This window comes from Mustelus asterias, chromosome 12 (assembly GCF_964213995.1).
Source record: "Mustelus asterias chromosome 12, sMusAst1.hap1.1, whole genome shotgun sequence".
NCBI lineage: Eukaryota > Metazoa > Chordata > Chondrichthyes > Carcharhiniformes > Triakidae > Mustelus > Mustelus asterias.
In genome coordinates this window covers 65,449,754-65,476,242 of record NC_135812.1, presented here as the reverse complement: position 1 = coordinate 65,476,242, position 26,489 = coordinate 65,449,754, and the positions used below count along the sequence as shown (strand labels likewise).

The window sequence follows — 26,489 nt, the reverse complement described above, 5'->3', positions numbered from 1 at the left end:
TCCAGAGATTCACCATCCTCTGTGAGAAGAAATGTCTACGCACCTTTAAGTGACTGGCCCTTTATCTTGTAGTTATCGTGTAACCTTGTTTGAGACTCTCCTACTGATGAAAATATCTCACCATCTCCCCTGTCAAGCCCCCTCAAAATCTTATATGTTTGAATAAGGTCACCCCTCATTCTTCTAAACTTGAAGGAATAGAGAGACCCAGACTATTCAGTCTCTCTTGATAGGACAACCCTCTCATCCCAGCAATTAGCCTGGTGAATCTCCTCTGAATCTCCTCCAGTGTTCATTTTAAGACATCATTAGAAAGACAAAATGTTGGAAACACTCAGCAGATCAGGTGGCGTCAGCAGAGGGAGGAAGGCATAGTTAATTTGTCAGGTCGATGACCTTTTATCAGTTTGGTTCTGAAGCAAGGTCATTGACTTGCAACGGTAATCCTGTTTTCTTCTGTCTGCAAATGCTTCTGGGCAGGCTGAGGATTTCCAGAATGTTCTGTCTGTGTTTCAGATTTCCAGCATCTGCAATTTTCTGTCTTAAGTCAGAATTGACTGGTTTAAATAGAAAGTGGACAGTCTGGCAGTAACAGGAATTTTTATTTTTGGTAAAATTATCTGTGTTTAATCAAATTTTATATTAAATGTCATAAAATTGGGGCTCTTTGATTATTATAGCATGGACTCTAAGAGAGGCATGAGGTTTTAATGGAGGCTTACCGTATTATAAATAGGTTGACACCTATATAGAGTGGCTAATTTCAAGGACTAAAAGTCCTTATTAGGAAAACACTTAGTAACTCCCTACGATTACTCAGTGGATTAGGTACAGTGAAGTACAGAGCAGGAAGCTCCCAGGTTTGAACTAGCGTCTGTGCTGAGTTCACCAACCTCAGCCAGGATGGCTGTTAGAGCACTGCAGTTGACCTTTGAACAGTTAGGAATGCTGGTCCTGATTACTAACCATATGTTCCAGTATGAAGGACAGGCTAAGACTTAGGTGGACACTCAACTCACTGAGCTACCTCCAGACTTAACAGTGCTAGGAATTACGTTCTCCCAGAGAAACTGATCCACTGGTTGTTAAAGGGCTATATTATTCTATAGTGCCACTGTGGAGTTGCCTCAGAATATGTGAATGAATGAAGCAGAAAGACAAATTTGGAACTGTCATCCATCGCTCGATTGAAGTGTATCCACTTCATATATAATTCTCAACCTTCCATTCTTCCATCAAAATATATAGAAAGGTTGCTTGTTGACAGTGAAGGACTGTCCTCCATTGGCAAGGCACAAGTCAGAAGTGTGATTGAATACTCTCCATTCACCTCAGTAAGTACAGCTCCAAAAACACTCGAGAAGCTTGACGCCATCTGGTGCAAAGCAGCCTGTTTGGCTGCCACCCCATCCACCATCTTCAACATTCACTCCCTCCACAACTGATGAACAGTGACAGCAGTGTGTATCATCTACAAGATGTACTGCAGCAACTCAACAAGGCTCCCTCAACGGCACCTTCCAAACCAGAGCCCTCCACCCCTTAGAAGGAAAACCCAGCAAGTAACTGGGAACACCACCACCTGGAGCTTCCCTTCCAAGTCACTCACCATCCTGCTTTGAAATATATCGCCGTTCCTTCATTGTCGCTGGTCAAAATCCTGGAACTCCCTTCCTAACATCACTGTGGATGTACCTACACCTCAGGGATTGCAGCATTTCAAGAAGGCAGCTCACCTCCACCTTCCCAAGGGCAACTGGGATGGGCAATAAATGCTGGTCTAGCCAGCGACACCCACATCCCATAAATGAATTTTAAAAAATTAAAAGCAAAATAACAATTGATACAAAGTGACAAAGAGATACACTTTCAATCAATGTTTTAAAAGATGCTTATATTATGTTATCCCTAATGCTTTACTTTCTACAAACTATTAAGACTTTGTAAATCCATTTTCTTTTCTTTGGTGTTGGTACCTTCTCCGTGATGGTGCATTCCTGGATTTCTTCACATTGCTTTTCATTCATAGTGGAATCCTGGTTCCTTGAACAATTTGTGTTATAAGCAGAGACCGAAAACGTTTTCAAAGAAAGGAATTTCTACCACGCCAACGGAAAGGAAACCGATGAACAGGATTTCACTTTTAAAAACTCTTACTGTAACAAGCCAAGCAAAATTAATGTAATTCAAAAATTAATTTACATCACAAGTAAAAAGGTAAATTTCACTTTAATTAGTTGATACATCAAAGGTATGCCTCACGTAGTTACAAGCACTCGCATTACTTTCTCCCAGAAATGTAGCACTATGTGCAATCTCAGTCTTTCCAACTTGGCCTCTGGTATGTAACATCTCTCACTTCCCACCCGGTGGATTTGGCCTCATGTCATTCTCACCAGCATCTGTATCCTATCCGAAGTTCCCTGATGCAATTAACACTCAAACAGCACACCTCTGCAGAACTGCTCTCCAGCTAGGCTCATAACAGTCTTGAGGTGCAGAATCCCCAAAGAATCCTTTCTCTGATTCCTTTACAACAGCCCGGTTGGCTCTGGCAAAACTGGAATAGCCACAATGGTCTTTTCCAATTCGCAATCCTTGATCTGCCTATCTTTAGCGTTCTGTCACTTAAACTGACAGCTCCTGTAAAAGTGTCTCCTCTGGTCCCCTCAACTGCAAGTTCTGTTCAACACACACTCTTTTTGTGTTCTGAACCGCAGGTTCTGAGAGCAGCTATAGTTTGCTTTCCATTCACCCTATGCTTTTTAGCTTTCATCTTCGTAGCAACCTCAGGTCACATGAGGTGGAGATGCCAGCTTTGGACTGGGGTGGACTCAGTAAGAAGTCTCACAACACCAGGTTAAAGTCCAACAGGTTTATTTGGAATCATGAACTTTCGCAGCGCTGCTCCTTCATCGGGTGAGTGGAGGTTGTGAACTAACTTCCACTCACCTGATGAAGGAACTGCACTCCAAAAGCTCATGATTCCAAATAAACCTGTTGGACTTTAACCTGGTGTTGTGAGATTTTTTACTCAGGTCACAGGGGCATTTCTTGGAACTAAAATGCTTGCTCGGAAGTCCAAATTACACTCCTCTCAGAATTCTCTCCAGTTCAACTTTGGAATTAAAGGAATGCCACCCAAAAATAAAATATAGATTTCCGCAAAGCACAGGGGTCATCAAATTTATCCCAGTGAGTTTTGGGGCTAAAAGTGTGAAATTGATTTCAAAATTTCCTGATATCCTTGTCCCAATTTTGCCCCGTTTCCAGTTCTGGCACATAAACCTTGTTTGCGATGAAATTCAAAATATTCGTTTCAAAAATCCAGGGTGGAATTTTCCCATCCTGCCCATCACGGGAATCATAGCAGGCTGGGGCACGGACCATGCAAAGATCCATTGACCTCAGGCGGGATTTTCCAGTCTTGGGGTATGTGCGACTGGAAAATCCTGCCCCCAATTTCCAAGCCTTTCTCATCCTTTCATAGAATAGAATCCTGACAGTGCAGAAGGAGACTATTCAGTCCATCGAGCCTGCACCAGCAACAATCCCACCCAGGTCCTATCCCCTTGATCCCACGTATTTACCTTGCTAGTTCCCCTGACACTAAGGGCTAATCAACCTAACCTGCAAATTTTTGAAGAGTGGGAAGAAACCGAAACACCCAAAGGAAGCCCATACAGAATGGCCTCGGGTCACTGTCTGTGTGGAGAATGTGCAAACTCCACACAGACAGTGACCCGAGGCCGGTATCAAACTCGGGTCCCTGGCACTGAGGCAGCAGTGCTAACCACTGTGCCACCCCAATTCGCTTTCGCAATATCAAGATTTCAGAGGGCCAAAAATCAAAGTGATCCCTTGGTACAGTCACAGCAAAAGTACTGGCCCCTAGATTAGATAATGGCCACCCATGGCATTGACACTTTAAGTTAAGTCACAAAAGTAGGCCAAGGGGACATGAATTCAAATTAGCAGTTATAAACCTGGGATTGGTATCAGGAAAATTCTCCTTCACACACAACAGAATCACGTGGAATGAACTTATTGGAAGATTAGTGGAATCCTCACAGGAACACTGGGATGTCAAAATGAAGCATTTTTAGATTTTGCTGGATGCTGAACTAAGATGGGCTGAATGGCCTTCCTCATTAGTGACTACAGTGGGAACTTATTTGGCAGATCAAAAGAATTTAACACCGTACTGTGGCGGCATTTCACCTAAGCTACTTTGGACTTTGCTGAGGTCAACTGAAATTGAGTCAACATGATGTCAGTGGGAGAAGACCACAGCATTGCCAGAATGTGAAAGGAATCTTCTATTCTCCACGATAAACGACAATGTTCTTATCCGTTTCATACACCTTTACTTCATACAGTAGGCTTGGTGAGAGACGTTTCTGAAGGTTGTCCCAGATGAAGACGGCCACATTTTCAGTAGTACTAGGCATAAAAGATAAGAAGATCAGGTCTAGTCCTTGCTCACCAATTCATTCTGCAAAGTTGATTATTTTTAAGGGCATGTTTGCACCACTGCTGTAGCATTTGTGCAAAGCAAGTTCAGTGTGGCCCCAATCCCCACACTGCATCAATTCAGGGTTGCTGGAATTTGAGACCCATCTTGCACCTACACTTAGCTTGAAGTGTAAGTGCACCTTATTATTGCATTGTGTAGCAGGAAAAATTAAAGTAAATGTGGTTTTGAAAACTTATTGCTGAGATAGTGAAGTTGCCAGTTACCCCCCGCCGATACAACATGAAAACACATTTGCTCAAGAAAGAAAGCTGCCAGTGCAGACCCGATGGGCAAAATGGCCTCCTTCTGCTCCATAATAATTCTGTGGTTCTGTGATAGAAATAAAAATTAGGATACTGTTCAAATCAAACCAAGAGTTTTGTGTGTCAGTCATGACTCAGTTAGTCACAGTCCCACCTTGACGTCAAGGGGTTCCCGTCCCACTCTGGGACGTCAGCACGGTAATCAAGGCTGGCAGTCCAGGGCAGTAATTTGAGAGATGTTCCACTACTCAGGATGTTGTCTTTCAGGTGATACATTAAAGCGAGGCCCAACCTTCTCCCTCAGCTGTGTGCAAAAGATCCCATGGTACTACATCAATGAAGTTATCTCGGGTGCCCTGGCTGTTAATACACTGTTGTGTGGAAACTGGCCATTATATTTCCTACAATAGTGGCTACACTTCAAAAGTATTTTAGTGGCTGCAAGACACTTTGGGGCCTGCGGTGTCCAGTAAAGGTGCTAGACAAATGCAAGTTGTTTTCAGAAACAATATCCAAAATGAGCATGGCTTCTCCTTATAACTCATGACCCAGGAGAATGTAAGACACCGGGAAGACTTAAAGCCGACTATGGATATTCGACCAGTTTGGCTGTATTATGTCCATACCCCGGTAGTGGGACTAAAATCCAGAGCTTCTGGCTCAGAGGCAGGGACATTACCCACAGCTCTGCCAGACTCCTCTCCATCAGTTACGACCACGCTAACAAAAATGGCATCCAATGATTTAATCAATGGTCTCAAGACACGAACTGGCAGGGTTAAGTTTATTTTCTTTCAAATAAAGAATTTCCAGCCAAATCCAACACAAGGTAGAATTATTTTTCTCCAAGGGTTGCACATAAGGATGGACTGGTGTCCCATCCTAGATGTACCCTGCCCAATGCCCAGTGCCTGTTGGGATAGGCACAGACTCCTCACGACCCAGAATTGAAGTAAGTAGTCAAGTGAAGGAGGGAAGTTGGCACATAGGATTTATTTACAAAATAAAATGTTATGGAACATAATGTGAGGAGTTCAGTTGGTTGGATGACTGGTTAGTGATGAAGAGCGACATCAACAGTGAGGGTTCACTTCCTGTACCGGCTGAGGTTATTCATGAAAGCCCCACCTTCTCAAACTTGACCCTCGCCTGAGGTGTGGTGAGCTTCAGATTAAATCACCACCAGTCAGCTCTCCCCCTCAAAGGAGGGAGCAACCTATGGTCATCTGGGACGATGGTGACTTTATCTTTACTCCTTGAGATTAGACTTGAAACTGGAGAGTCACCTGCTTATTTAATTGGATGTAAAAGGCACCACTTAATTGCTGCTGGAATTGTTACTGGAATCCCCTTGTAATTCTGGCCAACATTCAACCCCAACTCAACATGAAAAGAAACATCCGTGTTGGCATAAAGAGGCAATTCCCTGTTACGCAGGTCAGCAGAAGCTGCTGAGGCAACCTTGACTCTGCAGCTATCCCATGCTGAACCTGTCCTGGGAATATGTTGGAGTCATTTTTATATGTATTTCAAACAGATGCAGATATGCAACAACATGTGGTGGCAATGCAACACGAAAATGGAATCCATTTTGACAGCCCCCCCTCCCCCCCCCCCCCCCAAACCTCAAGCAGACTGAAATGAAATGAAATAGTGTGAGGGCACTGTGCATGGGACTAAGTCACTCTGGCTTGAGTTTATAGTCTGCTGTATAACTCCAGCTTGGTGTAGAGGGCCTTTTTGAACAGCTTGCTGGACCTTGGGGACACTTACTCCTCATTGGTTTGAACACATGTACTGCCCTCCACACCCTGAACATTAAACATTAGCTGCTTCGGGGGTCAGAGGTCTGAATCCAAGCAGGTAGATATAAACATCCGTTGTCACGGACCTGAGAATAAGGTGGCTCTGCACGGTTACCAGTTTGAAGGTGTAAATCCGGAGTGTAACTGCAGTCCTTGATTCAGACATGTAATATGGGAATCAGAAAAATGGTCTATTCACTAGTTCTAACATCCCCCCCACCCCCACTCCATGCCCGTTCCCCTCCCCCAACCAAAATCCACATCCCCTTTACAGACCCCATAGTCACTTCCTCTCACCCTGCTGTTATCATATTTGTACATAAAGCTAAAGACACACTAGATTCTTTACACAAGACCCACCTCACCACATCTGCAAAGTATGGAACATCTTTGTCCAGATTCTTGTGGTCAAGTGGCTGCATGATGGCTTCCTGTTAAAGAAAAATTAGACAGTAGCCACAGTCAATATCTACAAAATATCTGTCCTTCGATTCCCGAACGGGTTATTGAGCAAATACTCAGCAGTTATGTTGGGGTCTTTTGATAACCTTGGGGCAGGGCGGGGCAGGGGATGGCAGCGTCAGATACAATTCCACCCCCCCCCCCCCCACTCCTCTCCCATGACTCGTAATGTGGCAAAGTGAACTGCCTACTTGTTGTAGCAATGAGAATTCTTCATTCAGTCATCACCTGCATATGCTCCTTCAGGTCTGTGATGTTGATCACCATCCCAGTCTGCGGATTGACCTGAAATACAGTGAAATGGCAGAACAGAGATGAAGTTATATTCACCTCTCAACAACAAAGAACTGTAAAAGGATTGGACAGAATCACTTTCATCCTATGATGGTTTCCTTTGACTCAGTAAGAAGTTTAACAACACCAGGTTAAAGTCCAACAGGTTTATTTGGTAGCAAAAGCCACACAAGCTTTCGAAGCTCTAAGCCCCTTCTTCAGGTGAGTCACTCACCTGAAGAAGGGGCTTAGAGCTTCGAAAGCTTGTGTGGCTTTTGCTACCAAATAAACCTGTTGGACTTTAACCTGGTGTTGTTAAACTTCTTACTGTGTTTACCCCAGTCCAACGCCGGCATCTCCACATCATTCCTTTGACTCAACAGTCTTCGCCATTTTAACTATTATTTACCTTGGTTAGGCTAATTCCCAATCCAGAGATGTTTTGAAAGGGGACAGTTGCATTTAAATTAATTTACTTGTATCAAAGGTGTCCAAAGATATGCAAGTTAGGTGGATTGGCCATGCTAAATTGCCTCTTGATGTCCCAAGATGTATAGGTTAGGGGGATTAGCGGGGTAAACACTTGGGGTTATGGAGGTAGGGAGGTAGGGCCTGGGTAAGACACTCTATCGGAGAGTTGGTGTGGACTCAATAGGCTGAATGGCCTCGATCTGCACTGTAGGGATTCTATGAAAGTGAAAAAATTGATCCTAGAACGAAACCAGATGCACCATAGAAAGCATTCTTTCTGGTTGTATCACAGCTTGGTATGGCTCCTGCTCTGCCCAAGACCACAAGACACTACAAAGGGCCATGAACGAAGCCGAGCCATCACGCAAACCAGCCTCTCATTCATTGACTCTGTCTACACTTCCCATTGCCTTGGAAAAGCAGCCAGCATAATTAAGGACCCCACGCGCCCCGGACATTCTCTCTTCCACCTTCTTCTGTCAGGAAAAAGATACAAAAGTCTGAGGTCACATACAACCGACTCAAGAACAGTTTCTCCCCTGCTGCTATCAGATTTTTGAATGGACTTACCTCGCACTAAGTTGATCTTTCTCTACACCCTAGCTATGACTATAACACAACATTCTGCACTGTCTCCTTTCCTTCTCTATGAACGGTATGCTTTATCTGTATAACGCGTAAGAAACAATACTTTTCACTGTATACTAATACATGTGACAATAATAAATTCAATCAAATCAAAAAGGTAACAGGAAATAACTCTCCCTTGGTCTACCATTTATAATGGTCAGTCACTGAGATTAATATAAATAATACCACAGTAATAAATCTACAAAAAATCCAGAATAGCTATATTGCTGAAGTGATTCTAAACCATATATTGAAATAATTTAGTTTAATCACTTAAATATTTTTGCACTGCGTCATGGCTTTCCTCATTCTCATTTTCTCACAATTCTACTTCTATTTAATTGTTACTGTTTCCTATCTATTCAAACGTAATTACCTTTTCTAAGTATAATTTTCTTTTTTTTAAAAAGACACATTGAAATCTTTTCTTCTTCCCAGCTAATGCCAAGGTTTAAGCGTTAATTTTGTAACGGGGAAAACCTTAAGACAAATGGGTTTTGATTAGCTGAATGCAGACTGATTGTTGTCCTAATTGAAAGATAGGAGTTTATATTTATTTATTAGTGTCACAAGTAGGTTTACATTAATACTGCAATAAAGTTACTGTGAAAATCTCCTAGGTGTGAAGGCTTTGGGCTGGGGGATGGGTTAGCTCAGTTGGGTAGGTGGCTGGAGTGTAGGGTTGACTGACACCAACAGTGCAGGTTTAATTCCTGTACCGGCTGAGATAGTTCATGGAGAATTTCTCTGTGTTTGATGTGGAGTGCTGACAATCGTGCTATATATAACCAGTTGTGGCAATGTGTGTACTGAGCACATGGACTAAAATTTGACTCCTATGTTATAACAGTGACTTTGGGCTGGATGTTTCAATCTGGGTTGGGAAGCTGACACCCAGATGTTGTCCCAGGCCACATCTCTGAAGCGGTGATATTTCAATATGCAAAGCCCCTAATTGGATGGGATTAGTGCCCAATCAACCACCCCTCCCCCACCCCCTGCCCCACACCTCTGCCTAGATTCGGGAACTGACACCTGAAAGGCAGGTGGCATTAGACTTGCTGTTGCCTTACAGAATAGGGCAGGTGAGGAAACAGAAGACCAGTTACCTCAGTGCAGTAACCTAACTGATCAAGCGCAAGGCAATCCCCCTAAACTGCACATTTTTGGACTGTGGGAGGAAACCGGAGCACCTGGTGGAAACCCATGCAGACATGCAAACTCCACACAGACCGTGACCTGAGGTGTGACCCGAGGCTGGAATTGAACCCAGGTCCCTGGCGCTGTGAGGCAGCAGTGCCAACCATTGTGCCACCGCGCCGCCTTTCAGGTGACAGTTCCTGAAACTAGGCAGCGATATGGGACAGGGGGTGGGGGAGGGGTGGCTAATTAGGCACTAATCCCACCCAATTAGGGGCTTTGCATATTAAAATAGTGCCGCTTGGCTTGGGACAACATCTGGGGGTCGGCTTCCCAACCCAGATTGAAAAATCCAAACCAAAGTCATTGCAGTAACGTCGGAGTCAATTTTAGTTCATGTGCTCAATGCACACATCGCCGTAACTGATTATATATAGCACAAATGGCAGCACTCCACATCAAATGCAGAGAAATTCTCCATGAACTATCTCAGCAGGTACAGGAATTGAACCTGCATTATTGGTGTCGGTTAGTCCTACACTCTAGCCATCTAGCCAACTGAACTAACCCATCCCCCAGTCAGCTAACTGGGGGCAAGCGGGTTGCCAAGTTTTCCCCACCCCTTCCTCAGGCTATGGCTTTGAAAATTGCAGCTTGCCCCGGAGGAGTCAAAAGATGGACACATCTTGGGGGAGCATTTCAAAGGCCGCACCACCCAAGGCGATGGAAAATCCAGTCTGTTGGAGTGACCAAGTCAATCCCAATAATTCTGTGCTCAAAATAAAAATAGTTGGGTGATCCCTGCTCATGTCGCCTTCCTCTAAACCCTCGCCAATGCAAGTTACTGGCCTGATGACAGGTTGTCACACAAGCAGATGGCAATGTTTCTCATGTCATAGTGGCAGCCACCAAAAGGAATCCAACTTGTCACTCACCTCTCCCCGTACCGTCACCTCCACTGAAAAACACAAACACACCTGGTTAGAAGCATCGCACACAAAATTTGTCCTGTGTTGCTGAGGCATAAACAGAAAACTGTTTGTATTAATCAAAGAGGCAAAGTTTATTTCATAGGGAAAGCAATATTTTTAGGTTTTTGAAACACCGGTATTGTTTTTTTTTCAAACATAGAAGCAGCTACAACTCTTTTATGAGAGGAACGCCTTAAAATAGATCAGTCAGCAATAAACAAAGAGAATGAGGAACTCCACACAGTTCAGTTCCAGAAGGAGGTCATGCCCTGACGTGAACAAAGAACAAAGAACAATACAGCACAGGAACAGGCCCATCGGCCCTCCAAGCCCGTGCCGCTCCCTGGTCCAAACTAGACCATTCTTTTGTATCCCTCCATTCCCACTCCGTTCATATAGCTATCTAGATAAGTCTTAAACGTTCCCAGTGTGTCCGCCTCCACCACCTTGCCTGGCAGCGCATTCCAGGCCCCCACCACCCTCTGTGTAAAATATGTCCTTCTGATATCTGTGTTAAACCTCCCCCCCTTCACCTTGAACCTCTGACCCCTCGTGAACGTCACCACCGACCTGGGGAAAAGCTTCCCACCGTTCACCCTATCTATGCCTTTCATAATTTTATACACCTCTATTAATATATAACCTTTATACACCTCACCTCTACGTGATTCTCATGTGGCATGGATATTGTCCACCACAATGCTGGACGGTCAAATTCCGGGGGCCGGATTTTCAGTCCGGGGCGGGTCTGGGTAAGGAAGTGGATAGGTGCAGAATTTCACACTGTCGAGTGGCTTGCTGGTTTCCTGGCTTCATCCAGCCCCTTCCCAGGGCAAGGTGTGCGGGAGCCTCCTGGCTCTGTTAAGGACCACTGAAGGAGGCTGACTGGGATTTTCCAGTTGGCCTCTGGGTCCTTGCCAGCAGAGGTGGCCAGTTGAGTTGTCTGGAGGTGGCCCCAGATTGAAGACCACATAGTGCTCCTTGTAGACTTAAAGGCCTTACATGCGTGCAGTGGTGTGGCAGGGTCTGCAGGCAAACCTGTTGAGGGTGTGCTCCCACACACTGTTGGCACAGCTACAAAACCCGATTTTCTACTTCAAAATGTCAGAAAATAGGAGAGAGAGAAAGAGCCTTCATTTAGAACCACCTTCTCCGTCACATACCTGACATGGCATCTTGATGTTGCCTTCAATTTATAAGGCTTTTGATTTGTCTTCTACCCCGGAGAGCCTGCCTTCCATATCTTTTTCTCATGGGATGCAAGCAAGCCCAACATTTGCTGCTCATCTCTAGTTGTCCTTGAAAGGACAAAGAGTCTGCCCTCTGGCAATTAACTGCTGATTCTGGCGAACATCAGGCTGAATGACAGTCTCCTGTCACACAGTGGAATTTGATGGTTCAGAAGGCCGCAGGGAAAATCCAGTCCCTCATTTCAGCAAGAAATAATGGGAAGAAAGAAGGTTCACATATTCCATCCATCACGTTCCTCCCTCAGACTTTATCCAATCTACACAACCCCATAGACTTTACTCTGCTCAGTTAATCCCTGACTGAGGGACAGCTCCACATAGATATTATCTGCGCCCTAAATATTGCTAAGCAGCAGTGCAAAATAATCCCCATCCTTTAGCGTTCACCTCTGCCAATTGGAAAGCAGAGACAGAAAATCAAATACTACCTATTGCTCTGGTCCAAAATCATGTGGGCAGTTTAAAAGTGTGAAATCGTCATCCTGTACACAGTCTGGCGAGCATATCTCAAGTTTTTAGTTTTCGTAGGTCACCTAGATATGTAGCAGGGCCAATAACTACTGACCAAGGATCACCCAGACTCAAAACGTTGGCTCTACTTTCTCCACAGATGCTGTCAGACCTGCTGAGATTTTCCAGCATTTTCTGTTTTTGTTTCAGATTATAGCATCCACAGTAATTTTCCTTTATCTTAGTGTGTCACAGGGCCTTTAGCTGCACACATCAAGTTCTCTCTATGTCCATTATACATGTAAAAAAAAAACACAGTATGAACTGGCTTTGGTGTCACAGTTAGGATTCACCAACTAGAATCATAGAATCTACAGTGCAAGAGGCCAGTTGGCTCATCAAGCCTGTGCCAACAACAATCCCACCCAGGTCCTGTCCTATTCCCATAACCCCATATTTACCTTCCTAATCCCCTGACAGGGGCAATTTATCATGGCCAGTCAACCTAACGCGCACATATTTGGACTGTGGGAGGAAACCGAAGCACCCGGAGGAAACCCACGCAGACATGGAGAGAATGCGCAGACTCCACACAGACAGTGACCCGAGGCTGGAATTGAACCAGGGTCCCTGGTTCTGTGAGGCAGCAGTGGTAACCACTGTGCCACCATGCTGCCCCTTACAACTGTCGCAGTTGTTGGTAATGGTTCTGGTATACCCTTTTGCATCTCCTATAATCCATTTTTATTTCTTGAACGGTCGCCATCTGCTCTTATCTTGCATCATCATACCTTTGTGATTAGTTTTTTTGCCTTCCATCCTGTCAGACACCTTCCCTTTTGTTCCCTGCCTCTCTTCTTGCTTAAAATCTGTTCCATTGCTTCAAACATTAACTGTTAATTTTTTCCACAGGTGCTACTCTACATAGTGAGAGATCTTCGCAAGAGTAGCCTTTTCCAAACTTTCAGGCACGAAAACGTCTTCACGCAGGTTAAACCGATGGGCACACTGGATAGAAATTAATGGTGTTTCAGGGACTGGGGTTCCAGAGCTCAGATTGTGGATGGACATTAGGTGAGGTAAATAATAAGCGCAATTTTAATCGTTGTTGTTAGATTCCAGTTCCCGCTGGTGACAATCACGCTCTGTTCCTTGGGACAGAGGTTGGTAAGCCGATATATCTTCTGTGACAATCACTAGCTGGTGTCTGATTTTCTGCCCTCCTGCTTTTCTGGAGAAGTGCTCAATGTTTGCTCAGCATCTCTCCTGATGACACAGCCAAGAATGGAGCTTGCCACCATCAGGAATCGCTGGCACAAAGTCAATATTCCCCTGGTGCATGGCAGAGTCAATTGCCACACGGGCCTGGGAGTGTGGAGCCTGCGGGTTCCTTCAGCAGCTTTCACAGTGAACCCTCAGCACTGCAGCCCGCAGGCGAGTGGCCAATAAGGTTAATAAGAGTGGAAAAGTAGGAGATTATCCAGGTGGACAATGGGATGCTGGTCCATTTAACAGGTGGTGTGGTGGATGCAGTGCTGTACAAACTAACCGTGGGCCTCTATGTCATGGGTACAGTCCACGTTGTCATATTCAGTTGGTTTTATTCACACAGTTTCTCCACAAAACCAAAACAAAACAACAAATTGTCTCATCTGATGTAGACATTTCTGATACCCACCTGATGATAAAGCATTGAGCTTTACTCATCATATGGTTCAGGAAGGCCTGTATGAAGTCAGCCGATCTTTCCCCTCACATAGGCTTATAGTAACACTTCTGCACCATCCACCTCGGGGAATTAGGGTTCGATTCCCGGCTTGGGTCACTGTCTGTGTGGAGTCTCACGTTCTCCCCTGTCTGCGTGGATTTCCCCCGGGTGCTCCTGTTTCCTCCCACAGTCCAAAAGACGGGATGGTTAGGTGCATTGGCCGTTCTAAATTCTCCCTCAGTGTACCCGAACGGGGACCGGAGCGTGGCAACTAGGGGATTTTCACAGTAACTTCATTGCAATGTTAATGTAAGCCTACTTTGTGACTAATAAATAAACTTTACTTTAGAATTAATAATGGACTTTCCAAGCTACGGGCTTTCACCATCAATAGAATTTAATATTGTTTCCTTTCTGCTTTCATTCCACAGAATGGAAAAAGAAAATCTCACTCTCCAAAGACCTAATTAAAGAGCCTTTTGAAAACTATAGACTTGAAGGTCTATTTAAATCTCTGTTTCAACAGCTGTTTGTTTCCTTGTCTCCTTCCACACCCACCCCACCCCTTGTGGGAAAAGTGCTGCCATCAGCACTTCCAGCAGCACGGTGGCACAGTGGTTAGCATTGCTGCCTCACAGTGCCAGGGACCCGGGTTCAATTCCAGCCTCGGGTCACTGTCTATGTGGAGTTTGCACTTTCTCCCTGTGTCTGTGTGAGTTTCCTCCGGGTGCTCCGGTTTCTGCCCAGAGTCCAAAAATGTGTGGGTTAGATTGATTGGCCATGCTAAATTGACCCTAGTGTCAGGGTATTCACAGGGTAAATATGTGTGGTTATGGGAGTAGGGCCTGGGTGGGATTGTGGTCGGTGCAGACTCGATGGGCCGAATGGCCTTTTTGCACAGAATGGCCTCCTTCTGCACTATGAAGTCATACATTTATCAACTCTGTCCCTTCTGAGTGTAGGAATGATGAAAGTGCCATTAACAAAGCAATGGCGGCACATGAAACAGACCCCAAATCTGGTTTGCAGGTAATGCACCAGCCAGGTCCTTCATTACGTGTAGTGGAGGAGCAACTAAGCTTAGCTACACTAAGCTGCAGAAATGGAGTTTGTCTGACTTTGCAGCTCTTGAGTTTGGGGAAAATCCGCTGTCCTGGACACAGTAAGCAAGTTGACTAATCAGAGTTTGCGAGGCACTGGTGTTACTCTGCATCGCATTGCCTGTGGTCACATTTTTACAGCAACAAACAATACGTCCATTACTGACCTTTGTAGTTGTGGCCATGGCCGTTAGGGTTGTTGCATTTTCCAAAAGTTCTCTTGTTTTCTTCAGCACTTAAGCAGTTACTAGAAAACAAAAATCAAACGGGTAATCAGATTTTCAAAAGCACTTATTCTAAACATCACATTGTACACATTTGCTGAAATTCTCTGGCCTCGCTTGCCCCACTACCACCGCCAATAAATGGAGAATTTGGCGCTCAGCCAAAACTCCATTCAGAGCAGCGGGACGGGAGAATCCCAGCCGCAGGCGAGGTTGGAAAAATGCATTTGTTCAAGAAGGCTCCAAGTTAATCCACATTAATGTCTGGAGACCTTTGTATCACCATTGCATTCATTTATAGAATAAGGCTTCATATATTAACGCAATGCTTTAAGATCAGGGGTTGTCTTTGAGATGTCCATTACTATAACAATTATGGAACTCCTTTAAGTGGTCTGAGATTCTTCTGTTCAGGACTGTACGCACACTACTCAATATCAAACTGCAGGGAAGTCTAACCCCGGGTGTAACAATGTGTCCTGAAACAGGAACAGTAAATACTGGAGAAACTCAGCAGGTCTGACAGCATCTGTGGAGAGAGAGAATAGAGCCAACATTTTGAGTCTGGATGACCCTTCATCGCTCTACCTGGTCAACCTGACTCAAAATATTGTCTCTATTCTCTCTCCACAGATGCTGCCAGACCTGCTGAGTTTCTCCAGCATTTTCTGTTTTTGTTTCAGATTCCAGCATCCACAGTATTTCGCCTTTGTCCTGAAGCAGGAATTGATGTCTTTTCCATTTGTCCTCCTGTGAACCTTTTCTTTTTGAAACTGGACAAAAACACTGAGTGAGACGAAGAGTTTATAAATCATTAAGTTGCTTTATTTCACAGCCAGTAACTGAGCCTGCAGATCATCAATGAGAGTAAACTACACTGACTTGGCTCAATCTCAATTTACCTTCGGAAAAATTACACAGCCAGGATTTGCTTCTCATGCTCCCCACTCCCATCGCTGTGGTAATACCAGCGGTGGCCAGATGAGACCCTTATATGGACATTATTGCCAGGCAAGGATCGCAATTGAAATAGAAATAGAAATAGAAACCCTACAGTACAGGAGGCCGCCATTCGGCCCATCGAGTCTGCACCGACCACAATCCCACCCAGGCCCTACCCCCATATCCCTACATATTTACCCACTAATCCCACTAATTGGTGGTGGGGAAGGAAGGCCGTCCATCGGTCTTCTTTGCCATGGACTTAATCAAGTTGGAAGTGGGAAGGTGGTGGGGTCCCCCCTCCCCGCTCCCCCCACCATCGGCAAACTCACCATGAGGAAAGCAAGAGATTTCACTCATTGTGTTTTTAACTAGTTTTGTAAATGGCCTATCTTGTTGTTCAAGCCAATGACTTCTGGTCTAAGCCCCAAGCACTGGAATTCCCCAAACCTCTCAATTTCACTACCTCAGTTTCCTGGTTTAATTCACTCCTTAAAATAAACCTGTTTGTGCAAGCTTTTTTTTATCTGTCCTCACATCTTCTTACACGGTTTGGTGTTAGATATTTGTTTAGTAATGCTCCTGTGAAGTGCCTTGGGATATTTTACTGTGTTAAAGGTGCTATCTAAATACTGCACAGTCAGTGTGAAGAGTTTAAATGCAAATAGGTCAGAATGTGTCTTAGGAAGTAACTAAGATGTAATTGTATGTAAGAACTGGATTTACCAGGATGCAAATTTAGATTGGAGAGATTGTCTCAGTTTCAGACAATGCCCCTTTCCCACCTGTTGTCTACTGGCTCCTGTTAGAAATGATATGAATCTCCCAGAAGGGCAGATTGAACTGTAGCCCTCCCTGCTTGAATCCATGCATTCATTTCAGGAAAGAAAAAACATTGCGGTCCAGTGGCACACCTTTGGGCCAGAAGATCTGGGTTCAAGTCCCATTTCAGGACTTGATGGCCATGGAAGGTAAAATATAGAAACATAGAAGACAGGAGCAAGAAGAGGCCATTTGGCCCTTCGAGCCTGCTCCGCCATTCATCACGATCATGGCTGATCGTCCAACTCAATGGCCTAATCCTGCTTTCTCCCCATAACCTTTGATCCCATTCGCCCCAAGTGCTATATCCAGCCACCTCTTGAATACATTCAATGTTTTGGCATCAACCACTTCCTGTGGTAATGAACTCCGCAGGCTCGCCACTCTTAGGGTGAAGAAATGTCTCCTCATCTCTGTCCTAAATGGTCTACCCTGTATCCTCAGTCTGTGACCCCTGGTTCTGGGCACCCCCACCATCGGGAACATCCTTCCTGTATCTACTCTGTCTAGTCCTGTTAGAGGAGGTCATTCACAGCAGCTGATATCTTCAAATAGAATGGAAAACAACATTTAGTCTTAGTTGATTCATATTCTGGTTGATTTAAACTCAACTACCTGCCAAACATGCCAAGTAACACAGTCAGCATCAAGCTCAAGAGACACTTCACCACACACGGCATCCCACAGAGACTCATGGCAGACAACACTCGCCAATTAATTTCCAGCAAATTTAGAAACCTTTGCACAGACATGGGACTTTGAGCCTATCACGAGCAGCCTCCTATACCCACAAGCAATGGCCTGGTGGAACAGGCAGTACTCTCAGCTAAGCATCTTCTAGAGAAATGGGCCCAGGATCATACGGATTACAATGCTGCACTCCTCAGCCTGTGAAATCTACCATGGCAGGACCTGCCCTCGTCAGCACAATGCCTCTTTTTCAGGCGCACCAGGACAATGATTCCTGCTGCTAAGATTCTGCTGCAGCCTAAACATGAAGCCAGCATGAATGTTGCCCTCATGCACCGCAGATTGAGAAGCAAAATGCAGTATGATCAAGGTGCTCACAGACTCGGTCCTCTAACACCTGGTCAAATGGTCCGGATTCAGATAACACATGGCCATGACCAGTGGTGGTGGTACACAGCCATGCCCCACAACCGAACAGTTATGTGGTAGCCTCAGACAGTGGCCACTGTGTATGTAATCGCTGTCACCTCCTACAAGTACCACAGAACAAAGGACAATACAGCACAAGAACAGGCCCTTCAGCCCATAAAGTCTGGCCGACACAAATGGCTCTCTAATCTAATATTTTCTTGCCATTATGTGATCCATAATCCCTCTATTCCCTGCCTACTCATGTATCTATCCAGATGCCTCTTGAATGTTGTTATAGAATCTGCTTCCACCACCTCTTCCGGCAGCACATTCCAGGCATTTACCACCCTCTGTGTGAAAATCATGCCCTTACATCTCTTTTAAACTTTCCCCCTCTCACTTTCAACCTATGCCCCCGAGTAATTGATCCTTCAACCCTGGGAAAAAGACCTTGACTATCCATTCTATCCAAATCTGTCATAATCTTGTAAACCTCTATCAGGTCCCCCCTCATCCTCCGACACTCCAATGAAAATAATCCAAGTTTGTTCAATCTTTCTTCACAGTCCATTTCCCCCAAACCAGGCAACATCCTGGTAAATCTCTTCTGCACCCTTTCCAATGCATCAACATCCTTCGGGCAGTGTGGTGAACAGAATTGTACACAATACTTCAAATATGGCCTAACCAAAGCCTTCTACAGCTGCAACATGATTTTCTAATTCCTATACTCAACACCCCAACTGATGAAGGCCAGCATGCCATACGCCTTCCTGACCACCTTCCCTGAGTTGCCACCTTCAGGGAACTGTGGACCTGCATGCCTAGATCCCTCTGTATGCTAATATTTCCAAGGGCTCTACCATTTACAGGATACTTTCCTTCTGCAGTAGACCTTCCAAATCGCATCACCTCACATTTGTCCAGGTTAAATTCCATCTTCCATCTTTCGGCTCAGGTCCCCAGTTGATTTATATCCTGCTCTATCCTCTGATAATCCTCTTCACTATCCGCTACTCCCCCAATTTTTGTATCATCTGCAAATTTACGAATCAGACCACCTACATTTTCCTCCAAATCATTTATATATATTACAAACAACAGAGGTCCCAGCACTGATCCTTGTGGAACACCACTTGAGACAGACTCCAGTTAGAAAAATACCCTTCCACTGCTACTCTCTGCTTTCTGTGCCCAAACCAGTTTTGTATCCATCTTACCAGCTCACCTCGGATCCCATATGACTTCACCTTCTGTTTCAGCCTGCCATGAGGAACCTTATCGAAGGCTTTACTAAAGTCCATATATACAACATCCACTGCCCTGTCCTGGTCAATTTTTCTGGTCACTTCCTCAAAGAACTCAATCAAGTTTGTGATACATGACGTCCCCTTCACAAAACAATGCTGCCTATTGCTAATAACCATTTCTCTTCCAGCTGTGAGTATACCCTGTCCGTAAGAATCTTCTCCAATAACTTCCCCACCACTGATGTAAGGCTCACAGGCCTGTAATTTCCCGGATTGTCTCTTCTGCCCTTCTTAAACAGAGGAACAATGTTAGCTACTCTCCAATCCTCTGGTACCTTGCCTGTGGCTAAAGAGGATACAAAGATTTTGGCCAAGGCCTCAGCAATTCTGGGATAGACCCTATCTGGCCCTGGGGACTTGTCCACCTCAATGTTTTTCAAAACCTCCAATACCTCCTCCCTTGTTATCTTAACATGTCCTAGAGTGTCAACATCCTCCTTTCTGCACTCACCATCCACCACTTCCTTCTCCTTTGTGAATACTGATGCAAAGTACTCGTTAAGGACCTCACCCACCTCATCTGGCTCCACACACAAATTCCCTCCACTGTCCTTCAATGGACTCACCCTTTCCTTAGCTACCCTCTCCCTCCTTAGATACACGTAAAAAGCCTTGGGATTCTCCTTAATCCTGCATGCCAAGGACATTTCATGGCCTTTTTTGCCCTCCTAAGTCCCTGTTTAAGCTCTTTCCTGCTTTCTTTGAATTCCTCACGAGCCTTATCCATTTTCAATTTCCTGAAATTTATGTGTGCCTCCTTTTTCACTAAACTCACAATCTCTCTTGTCATCCAGGTTTCCCGAATCTTGTCATCTTTATCCTTCATTTTTACACGGACATACTTGTCCTGAATGGCTAACAACTGACTTTTAAAAGACTCCCTCCCACATATCAGATGTGGATTTACCCTCAAACAGCTGCCCCCAGTCTATATTCCCTACCTTTGACTAATTCATTTCGTAGTTAACCTTCCCCCAGTTTAGTACTTTCACTCTGGGATTACTTCTATCTTTGCTACAAGTATCTTGAAGCTTATAGAATTGTGATCACTGTTCCCAAATTGGTCCCCCATTGGGACATCAATCACCTGTCTGTGCTTGTTTCCCAGAACCAGGTCTAAGATAGCCCCTTCAGTTGGACTACACACATATTGCCTCAAGAAGCAGTCTTGGACATACTGAACAAACTCTGCCCTGTTCAAGCCCCTGGCACTAAAGGAATCCCAGTCTATATTGGGAAACAACCCTGTTGTTTTTACATCTTCCCATAATCTGCTGACATATCAGTTCCTCCACTTCACGCCTGCTGTTGGAGGTCTCTAGTACAACCCCAACAGTGTGATTGCACCGCTCCTGTTCCTGAGTTCTACCCATGTGGCCTCACTGCATGATCCCACCAAGGTGTCCTCCCTCTGTATAGCTGTGACATTCTCCTAATCAGTAAAGCAACACTCTCACCTCTTTTGTCACCCTCTTTACCTCGCCTGAAGCAGCTATATCCTGGGATGCAAAAATGCCAGTCCTGCCCTTCTTTCATCCAAGTCTCCGTAATTGCCACAACTTCACAGTGCCATGTAGTAATCCAAGCTTTAAGTTCATCCGCCTTACCTGTCATACTTCTTGCGTTAAAGCAAACACATCTCAGACCATCTGTCCTGTCATGTTTTGACACTCTCTCCTTGTGTTTGATTTCTCATTGCCTTATTGGACCTATTCACTGAGTTCTCCAGTCTCTCTACTCTCTGACCCACTGCTGTGGATCCCACCTTATCAGTTTAAATCCACCTGAACTGCACAATCAAATCTCCCCGTTAGGATGTTGGTGCCCTTCCAGTTAAGATGCAACCTGTCCTTTTTGTACGGGTCCCATCTGCAGTGGAAGAGATCCCAGTGGTCTAAAAGTCTGAAGCGCTCCCTCCTGCACCAACTCTCAAGCCGCTTATTAAGCTGCGCTATCTTCCTATTTCTTGCCTCACTACCACATGCCACAGGGAGTATTCCTGAGAATACAACCCTGGAGGTCCTGCATTTCAGCGGCTTTCCTAACTCCCTGAGTTCATTTTGCAGGACCACATTTTCCTTCCTACCCGTGTCGTTAGTTCCAACATGGACCACGACCACTGGCTGTTCACCCTCACACTTCAGAATGCCCTGTCCCCACTGAGAGATATCCCTGATCCTGGCACCAGGGAGGCAACAGCCTATCCTGGAGTCTTGATCATAGTCACAGAAGTGCCTGACTGTGCCCTTTACTATTGAATCTCTGAATACCACTGCATGTCTGCACTTTGACTCTCCCTGCTGTATAGCAGAGCCAGCAGTGGTGCCACTGTCCTGTCCACTGCTGTCATTGTCCTCTGATGCGCTGTCCTCCCACACAGCATTTAACACAATGTATCTGTTTGAGAGAGGGAGAGGGGCAGCCTCAGGGGCTCCTGCACTGACTGCCTACTGTAAGTGACTGTCACCCATCTAAAGTTTTGAAGTTTAAAATTTATTTATTAGTGTCACAAGTAGGCTTACATTAACACTGCAATGAAGTTACTGTGAAAATCCCCGAGTTGCCACACTCCGGCGCCTGTTCAGGTACACTGAGGGAGAATTTAGCATGGCCAATGCGCCTAACAGCACGCTTTTCGACTGTGGGAGGAAACCTGAGCACCCGGAGAAAACCCATGCAGACATGGGAGAACGTACAGACTCCGCACAGACAGTGACCCTGGCCGGGAATCGAACCCGGCCCCTGGCGCTGTGAGGCAGCAGTGCTAACCACTGTGCCACTGCGCGTCCTATCTATCTTCCTCAACCTCAGGTGCAGTCACCTGCCTGAAACGTCTGTCTATGACGCTCTCTGCCATATGCATGCTCCTAAGTGCGTCCACCTAACTAGTCGATCTAAGCGATCTGTTAGGGGCCTCATTTGTATGCACTTCAAAACTAGCACCGACAGATAACACAACATTCCAGTCAGCCAGCCTATGGCACAAGCCCCATACACCACACACATACAGATTCTTGCAGAGGCCAACACAGTGAGGCCTGCAACCAACCAACAAACTCATGGATGGAATGCTCCAGGTCGTCCAGACTAAGGATACCGGACTGAGGCTACAACACCACCAACCAGCATAACCATGGGCTCAGGGCTCCTGAGCAAACCAAACACGAGGTCCCAGGACTTTATTACCAGCTGGCTGTGAACTGGCCTTCTGAATCTTGTCTTTCTACAGCAGGGTGGGGGTGGGAGGGCTCCGGGATCCCCCTGATGAGCCCAGCTGCAGTAGGGAGTATAGTCATGATGTGGAGATGCTGGCGTTGGACTGGGGTTACGCCGGCATCTCCACATCATATGCCCAGCTGCAAGAGCTTAATCCCTGCCCCACCATATCTGTAAATAGTTACGCATTGTGAGCCTGTTTAATTGTATGTCACACAATGGTCTGTACTTAGTTTCCCATTGGGCACACTGTTACATAGAATCCCGATGTGGAGATGCCGGCGTTGGACTGGGATGAACACAGTAAGAGTTTTAACAACACCAGGTTAAAGTCCAACAGGTTTATTTGGTAGCAAATACCATTAGCTTTCGGAGCGCTGCTCCTTCGTCCTATCTGACGAAGGTGCAGCGCTCCGAAAGCTTATGGTATTTGCTACCAAATAAACCTGTTGGACTTTAACCTGGTGTTGTTAAAACTCTTACATAGAATCCCTACAGTGCAGAAGGAGGCCATTCAGCCCATCAAGTCTGCACTGACACCATTCCCACCTAGGCTCTATTCCCCCAACCCCCCATATTTACCTTGCTAATCCCCCTGACACTAAGGGGCAATTTAGCATGGCCAATCAACCTAACCTGCATATCTTTGGACTGAGGGAGGAAACCAGAGCACCCAGAGGAAACCCATACAGACACAGGGAGAATGTGCAGACTCCACACAGACAGTGACCCGAGGCTGGAATTGAACCCGAATCCCTGGTGCTGTAAGGCAGCAGTGCTAACCACTGTGCCACCGTGCTGCCCCACCTCAAGCCACTGAATGTTCCAACTAAACGGGGAGAATGCAGACCAAGTGCTCACGTGAGAACGCGATGAGTCGGTTACAAAGGAGGTCACATGTCGGGAGGGTAGGCGTTCTCCCCGGGAGCAAGGGCAGAGTAGCATGCAGTCGCTGCTAAGCTAGTGAATAAGCTTTACTTTGTTACAAGCCTCTGTTATTAGTGCTGGGGAAGCCCAACACTCCCACACGGGGAATCCAAACCTTTAATAATCCCTGCTTCCCATAGACACACAGTCAGCTCAGTGCCTCATTACTAATGATGAGAAGCTACAACTAAATGGACCTGTCTGGGAACAGCAGCTGTTAAGAAAATCAGCCGAGGGATTCGCCCAGGTGGAGATCTGAGGCTGAACTGAGACGATTTAAAAGACAATTTCACAGCTGTTTACAGCTAAAACGAAACAGAAAGCAGCAGAGAGCCAAAGACGACGCCTCCCCGCAAGGGCCTGTCCAGAGAAGAGTCTCTGGGACTTGTAGTCTTTCCTGATCCTCTCTGTTGAACCACACAGCGGAGAGATGGGTAAATAAGAACTACAGATCCTATAAATCCACGCAGCTTGGAATGGGGAGACTAGGTTCTGCTCTTCACAGGGTTTAATTACAGGGGATTTGACACTGTATAATGCTACTGCTTGTATTTTGTTTTGTCAAAGGGGATTTGAAAATAGAAGCAAGTTACGGAAAATGGGCAGACACCAAGCTTCAGAAAACTGTCATTATTCACCTACTGTCCTCCCCATTCCATGTAAAAGAGGCTGCAGTATCCCCAGCTGTTGCGAGCCCCGCTGTCCCCGGCAGCGGTGCTGTGAATGTACCTGTGTAGGAGGTGAGCGGCGCTGAAACTTTCCACCCGGGTAACCAGCACCGTCCTGCTCGCCTTCGCTGGCCCCTGCAGCTCCATTAGCACCAACTAAAACCCCAGGCTTCCCTTTCTCCAACTTGCTGTCCGAAGCTGCGAGGATTTAGGAGGTTGGACACCGGAGAAAGAACACGCCCGCTCAGCGAAACCCGCCCACCTCTGCATTCACATCCTATTGTCACACTGACTTCTCTCCCAACCCCTGGCCATTCACATCCACCGGGGGTTTGGGGATTGGACTTTGTACAATGCTGCATACTGTTATTATTGCTGGTATTCAGTTTTGCCAAAGAGGGTTTGGAAATAGCAGCAAAATAAGGAAGATGTACACACACAGATGCTTCTTTTAAAGTAAAGTGTATTCATTAACCACAAGGCTTACATTAACACTACAATGAGGTTACTGTGACATTCCCCGCGTCGCCACACTCCAGCACTTGTTTGGGTCAATGCACCTAATCAGCACGTCTTTCAGACTGTGGGAGGAAACAGGAGCACCTGAAGGAAACCCACACAGACACGGGGAGAATGTGCAAACTCCACACAAACAGTGACCCAAGCTGGGAATCGAACCAAAGACCCTGGCGCTGTGAGGCAGCAGTGCTAACCACTGTACCACCGTGCCACCCCCAGAAAACACAGCAATATTCAAATAAAAAACAGAAAAAAATTCAGACGATTGTCAAATCTGGTTTGATATGTACTCTGTGCTCTGATGAAGGGCACAGTAAGAAGTTTCACAACACCGGGTTAAAGTCCACCAGGTTTATTTGGAATCATAAGGTTTTGAAGCCCTGCTCCTTCATCAGATAAAGGAACTCCTTCATCGCTCACCTGATGAAGGAGCAGCACTCCGAAAGCTCGTGATTCCAAATAAACCTGTTGGACTTTAACTTGGTGTTCTGAGACTTCTTACTGTGCCCACCCCAGTCCAACACCAGCATCTCCTCATCACACTCTGACGAAGGGTCATCGAGACTCAAAACATTGGCTCTATTCTCTCCCCACAGATGCTGTCAGACCTGCTGAGATTTTCCAGCATTTTCTGTTTTTGTTTCAGATCCCAGCATCCGCAGCATTTTGCTTTCATCTGGTTTGATATATTCCTAGGTGGCACAGTGATTAACACTGATGCCTCACAGTGCCAGGGACCTGAGTTCAATTACAACCCTTTGTAGTTTCTTGCAGTCTTGGTCAGAGCAGGTGCCACATTAAGTTGTGATACATCCGGGAAGGATGCTTTCTGTGGAGCATCTAGAAAAATTGATGAGAGTCATAGTGGACATGCCGAATTTAGAATCATAGAATTCCTATATGTGAAGAGGCCATTCAGCCCATCAAGTCTGCACCGACTCTCTGACAGAGTATCTTACCCAGTCCCACTCCACTGCGCTATCCCACATATTTCCCATGGCTAATCCATCTAACCTCAGGGGCAATTTAGCATGGCTAATATACCTTACCTGCACATCTTTAGACTGTGGAAGGAAGCTGGAGCATCTGGAGGAAACCCATGCAGACACAGGGAGAATGAGCAAACTCCACATAGACAGTCACCCGAGGCTGGAATTGAACCCCGATCCCTGGCGCTGTGAGGTAGCAGTGTTAACCATTGTGCCACCGTTCTGCCCCTGTGCCACTGTGCCACCGTTAAGACTTCTGAGAAAGTAGAGGCGCTGGTGGACTTTCTTAACTATAGAGTCAGCGTGGAGAGACCAGGACAGATTGTTGGGGATCTGGACATCTAAGAAACTTGAAGCTCTCGATCATCTCCACTTCATCCCCGTGATGCAGACAGGGGCATGTCCCCCACTATGTTTCCTGAATTCGATGACTATCTCATTCGTTTTGTTGACATTGAGGGAGAGATTATTGTCATCGCACCATTTCACTCTCTTCCCTATACTGCATCTCGTCATTGTTTGAGATCACTATGGTGTTGTCATCAGCAAACTTGAAAATGGAGTTGCAGCGGAATTTGGCCACAGTCATAATTGCCCCTTAGTGTCCAAAAATGTGTAGGATAGGTGGATTGACCATGGTAAATGCACGGTATTATGGGGATGGGGCGGGTGGTGGGCCTGGGTAAGATACTCTTACGGAGACTTGGTGCAGACTCGATGGGCTTAATAGCC

General features: G+C 45.7%; 1 protein-coding gene across 2 annotated transcripts; it reads right to left on the bottom strand.

The window, feature by feature from the left end:
• Positions 1 to 2,210: 2,210 nt before the first annotated feature.
• pts (6-pyruvoyltetrahydropterin synthase) lies at positions 2,211 to 24,536 on the bottom strand. Of its 2 annotated transcripts, XR_013499130.1 has the most exons (7): positions 24,311 to 24,512; positions 15,207 to 15,286; positions 10,496 to 10,518; positions 7,275 to 7,331; positions 6,945 to 7,015; positions 3,762 to 4,443; positions 2,211 to 3,692 (listed from the first exon to the last, which is right to left on the bottom strand). XR_013499130.1 is itself a non-coding variant. In XM_078225351.1 (6 exons), exons 1-6 carry the CDS (start codon positions 24,394 to 24,396, stop codon positions 4,320 to 4,322), a joined length of 441 nt encoding a protein of 146 aa, XP_078081477.1. In that variant the 5' UTR covers positions 24,397 to 24,536; the 3' UTR covers positions 2,212 to 4,319. The 2 variants fall into 2 exon arrangements, 1 of the variants encoding a protein (XP_078081477.1); XM_078225351.1 differs by having other exon boundaries at positions 2,212 to 4,443; positions 24,311 to 24,536.
• Between the last annotated feature and the right edge of the window lie 1,953 nt (positions 24,537 to 26,489).

Bases quoted from the DNA above. Each gene is read 5' to 3' on its own strand.
- pts (XM_078225351.1), bottom strand. From the start codon at position 24,396: ATGGAGCTGCAGGGGCCAGCGAAGGCGAGCAGGACGGTGCTGGTTACC. The intron at 15,287-24,310 runs GTACATTCACAG...TTTGTTTTCTAG, and splicing joins GCCGCTCACCTCCTACACAG to TAACTGCTTAAGTGCTGAAG. The intron at 7,332-10,495 runs GTGAGTGACAAG...ACTGTATTTCAG, and splicing joins AGGTGACGGTACGGGGAGAG to GTCAATCCGCAGACTGGGAT.